The 4,787-nt window shown below is 60.5% G+C and overlaps 1 protein-coding gene across 1 annotated transcript; it reads left to right on the forward strand.

The window, feature by feature from the left end:
• The first annotated feature begins 730 nt into the window (after window positions 1-730).
• On the forward strand, window positions 731-2,713 carry LOC116546918 (putative transferase CAF17, mitochondrial). Its single transcript, XM_032273031.1, has 2 exons — window positions 731-1,320; window positions 1,411-2,713. The coding sequence occupies exons 1-2, from the start codon at window positions 1,002-1,004 to the stop codon at window positions 1,800-1,802; spliced, it is 711 nt and encodes a 236-aa protein (XP_032128922.1). The 5' UTR covers window positions 731-1,001; the 3' UTR covers window positions 1,803-2,713.
• Window positions 2,714-4,787: the final 2,074 nt, after the last annotated feature.

Raw genomic sequence — 4,787 nt, forward strand, 5'->3', positions numbered from 1 at the left:
GGCCACCTGCTCTTGGGCTCCTCTTTGGCAGGTTCTCGGGGGGGGGGGTCTTACCACCTCCCTGTCTCAGCTCCTACTGGGCTGTGGAGCCCTGTGCAGTCCACACCAGCAGTCAGCCCCGGCCACGGAGGCGGCTCAGCCCAGGTGTCCCCACCTGATGTGCCCCATGCTGCCTGGGCCTCTCCTCTGTGTCCCTCTGTAAGTGGCCCTGCCATCCATCTGGTCGGGTCATTCATGTGGTGCTGCCTGCCGAAATCCTCTGAGGAGGGCTGCCTGGGGACCCATTTGGGATCTGAGACTTGGCTTGGGGAAGCAGGTGGTGGGCACAGGCAGAGTGGGCCTCAGGCATGCTGCACCTCCCCAACCTGCCTCCTGGGCTCCTGGGTCCTCTCTCCTGCCCACCTTAGGACCCTCCAGCTCCCCAGTGGCTTCCTGGGGCTGGAAGAGATAGGTCTGGTTCTCAGTGGCTGTGCACACTGTTCCCCTGCTGGGCCCTGCCTGGCCCTGCTCCCCCATCCAGCGAACTGTTATTTCTGCCCTAGGCTCTCTGGACAGTGCCCTTGGGCAGGCCATTGTAGTCCCTGGGGAGGCGGGGTCTGTCTGAGCTGGCTCGGTGAGCTCGCTTCTGGACACTTAGACCTGAGCTCTGGTAGTGCAGCTCTGGCAGGGCTCTCCGGGCGCCGGTCTGGGTGTACCCTGCGGGCCCTGATGCTCATTGTCAGCACGCAGCTCCGTGTAGCTGTGTGCACCGTGCTCTGTACTGGTCTCCACGGTGCGCGTCTAGCTGTGGGCATGGCCCCTGCGCGGGGACCAGGCGCTTGCCCTGAAGGTGCAGCCCCTTGTGGCTGAGGGCAGGGCTGTTTGCGTTGGCTGCCTTGGTTCTGTAATCTGCCTGGGTAAGGCGTGCTCCATGGGGCAGCCCTTTCTGGCCCATTCGCTTGGTGAGCCGGCAACACGTGCCCTGCCTGTCTCCCTGCAGGCTCCGGGAGCACTCGGAGGAGATGTCTGGCTTCCTCCTGGAGTGTGACAGCTCCGTGCAGGGCGCGCTGCAGAAGCACCTGGCGCTGTACAGGATCCGACGGAAGGTCACGGTGGAGCCGCACCCGAATCTACAAGTGTGGGCGGTGTTACCCGGTTCCCCTGAGGCCTGCGGGGCCGCACCGCTGCAGGAGAGGGCGGGGGCCGACGCCATCCTCATCCGCGACCCGCGAACGCCACGCATGGGGTGGCGGCTCCTCACCCAGAATGAAGGCCCAGCCCTGGTTCCCGGGAGCCGGCTAGGGGACCTGTGGGATTATCACCAGCACCGGTACCTGCAAGGTATGGGCTGGGTGGACACGCTGGGCCGGATTGCATGGGTGGGGCTGGATGCACTCAATGCTCGCTGGTTTCCCCGTCCGATCTCTGCAGGGGTTCCTGAGGGTGTCCGAGACTTGCCTCCAGGGGTGGCCCTGCCTCTGGAGTCCAACCTGGCCTTCATGAACGGCGTGAGTTTCACCAAAGGCTGCTACATTGGTCAGGAGCTGACTGCCCGCACCCACCACATGGGCGTCATCCGCAAGCGCCTCTTCCCTGTCCGGCTCTTGGACCCCCCTCCCACCCGTGGTATCGCCCCAGGCGCGGCAGTGCTAACTGAGTCAGGACAGGCTGTGGGCAAGTACAGGGCCGGCCAGGGCAACGTGGGGCTGGCCCTGCTGCGCTCAGAGAAGATCAAGGGTCCTCTGCACATCAGAATCTCCAAGGGCGCTCAGGTGGCCTTAGCCGCATCTGTGCCAGACTGGTGGCCCACGGTCTCCAAGTAGCCCGAAGCCTTGGCTGGCACCGGCTGATGGGGAGGCTGGGGGCTGGGGCCTGGGGCTTCTGTCTGGGGTCTTCCCGTCCCATCTGTCTGCTGTGCCTGCTGGGTGGGATCCTGCTTCCCACCTGGGAACGTCCCCTTTGGCGGCGCCATGCCTGGCCCAGCCCATGCTCAGGGGCCCCAGCTCATGGGTTGTTTTCTCCCTGAACATCCTGTAGCCCCAGAGGGGAGAAGTGGCCTGAGAAGCCCACCATGTGGGTGCTAAGCCCCAGGAGGCGCTGGGTGCCAGCCTCGGCTCCACACAGGGTTGTCCGAGAGGATGGGGCGGTGTCTCTGGCCAGCCCTGGCGGCCTCTGGGCCTTGCGTCCCACTCTGCCCAGCATGAGCCTCGGGGGTTGGTTTCTGTGCCTGGAAGCTGGGTGCTGTCCAGGGTCTGTGCACTGGGGCTGGGGCTTTGGAGTTAACTGCTTGCTTGCAGGGTGCCTCAGGGTGGGTTGTGTGTGGTCCAGAGGGGTCTGGGGCATTGGATCAGGTGGCATATAGGCATCTGCACATGGAGGAGCACGTGCTGCACACCTGAGCCAGGTGCGCCTCTGTACCGGGGCACCAGGGCTGAGCCTTCAGGTATCCCATGCGGAAGGCTGTGCCCACTGCCCCTGTTTCTCCACCTCCACCCCTCCTCAGAGCCCTCCAGGAGCGTGGGGTGGGGCTGGCACAGGGCTCAGGAGCCAGCAGGGCGAAGTTAGCATGACCGGTGTGTGCTGGGTTTCTGCATAGCCTGTGTTTGCAGTGAGAGTGACTAGCTGTCAGCCACGGGGCATGGCCTCCGCTTCACCCACTGGGTTCCCTCTTCCCATTGAAGTGCGAGCTCCATGTTTCCGGGCATCTATTAAAGAGTGAGCCACGGGCAGCCTGTTGGGAGCTCTAGTTTCATTTGGGGCAGAGGGAGGCTGGGGCTTAGTTTCTGGGATCTGGTTGACTGGACCCTGGGAATAGCTGTCCCTTGAGAACACCCAGACACAGCAGATGAAGCGCAGCGGCAGGCCAGGAGAGGCCTCAGAGGCCCAGGCTGGGTGTGTGACGCCATGTCTGCAGAGTGCAGCTGTGTGGCTGCAGGGCGCGGGGGCCTGGGGCAGGTATTTTGGTCTTCACGCTTGACCTTGGGTGGCCACGAGGGACAAGCAGGCAGGGAGCCTGTATGGCCATCCTGGTGCCGGGGGGACCACAGGTGATCTCTAAAAACCTGCACCTATGGCGCTTTTGGGGCCAGGGCCAGGGGTCTAAAGGCAGCTCTGAGCTGTAGTGTAGCGTGCAGTCACCCAGGAGGAGGGCGTGGAGTGGACGCACAGGAGGAGGTGGCTGCAGCTGGAGGGAGAGGAGGGCCGTCCAGCCCCAACCGCTGCCATCGGCTCTCCCATGGGCAAGGAAACAGCTAGGTGGCCCTGAACCCTGGGGTCCAGAGAGCCAGTGGCCTTCAGCCCCTCTTGGACAGGTCATACTCAGCACAGGATGGATTCCAGACCAGCATCCCTGCCCCCTTCCAGCCCCACTGGCTGCTGCTTTAAACTGGCATGGAGACAGTTGAGCGGCTTCCCAACCAGTTCTCTCTCCAGCTCAGCCAGAGGTGGTGTCTCTGGCCTGTGTCACCAAGAGCCGGTGTCTCCTGCATGGGGGGCGTGGACCTGTGGAATAAGGGTCTGTGCCTCGAACTCAAAGTGCCCCGGCTCCCTCACCTGCCCGAGGTTGCCTGGCATTCCCAGCAGGGCCTCCTTGAGTGTGGCAACCTCTGGCAGCATCCTAGCCTTGGACTTGTCAAATGGTCCCACAGGTGTGGCCGGGTGAGGGCTGGGAGGTGAGCCAGGAAGGAAGGGCTCCCCTCCAGAGCGAGACGCCACTTGAGCGGTCCTGTGCCCGTCAGTGTCTTCAGGCCTCTGCAGGTGTCAGGATATCAAAATACTTGGTTCAGTTCAAACACACACATTCCATGTTCTGTGTCTTTTTTTTTTTTTTGAGATGGAGTTTTGTTCTGTCACCCAGGCTGGAGTGCAGTGGCGTGATCTCGGTTCACTGCATCCTCCATCTCCCGGCTTCCAGTGATTCTCCCGCCTCAGCCTCCCGAGTAGATGGGACTACAGGCGCCCGCCACCACGCCAGGCTAATTTTTGTATTTTTAGTAGAGATGGGGTTTCACCATGTTGGGCAGGCTGGTCTCAAACTCCTGACCTTGTGATCTGCCCGCCTCGGCCTCCCAGAGTGCTGGGATTACAGACGTGAGCCACCACGCCCTGTCTCTTCTATGTCTTTAAAAAGGAAAGTGTCAGGCACCAAAAGGTCTCCTCTGTCGTACAAACCAAATCGGCTTTCACCAGAATGTCCTTAGTCCTCTCAGAGGGCCTGGCCTCGAGGACTTGGAAGCAGACCCTGAAGCGCATCAGCAGGGTCGGGCTTTGTGTTCAGGAGCACTGGGACCTGCTGAGAGCTGGTGCGGCTGCTCCTAAACTGTGCTGCTCTTCTGTCTGCTTTAGTTTTGTAAAAACTTAGGAAGTTCCTGTGTGTGTGTATGTGTGTGATTGCGTGTGTGTGTGATTGCGTGTGTGTATGTGATTGCCTGTGTGTGTGTGATTGCCTGTATGTGTGAGTGTGTGTGTGAGAATGTGTATATGTGATTGCCTGTGTGTCTGTGTGATTGCATGTGTGAGAATGTGCATGTGTGATTGCTTGTGTGTGTATGTGATTGTGTGTGTGTGATTGCATGTGTGTATGTGATTGTGTGTGTGATTGCCTGTGTGTGTGATTGCATGTAAGAGTGTGTGTGATTGTCTGTGTGGTTGTGTGCGTGTGATTGCATGTGTGTATGTGATTGCTTGTATGTGTGTGATTGCCTGTGTATATGTGATTGTGTGTGATTGCCTGTGTGTGTGTGATTGCATGTGTATATGTGATTGCCTGTGTGTGTGTGATTGCATGTGTATGTGTCATTGCCTGTGTG

This window comes from Sapajus apella, unplaced genomic scaffold, assembly GCF_009761245.1.
Source record: "Sapajus apella isolate SASKATOON/1434 unplaced genomic scaffold, GSC_monkey_1.0 scaffold1676, whole genome shotgun sequence".
Lineage (NCBI taxonomy): Eukaryota > Metazoa > Chordata > Mammalia > Primates > Cebidae > Sapajus > Sapajus apella.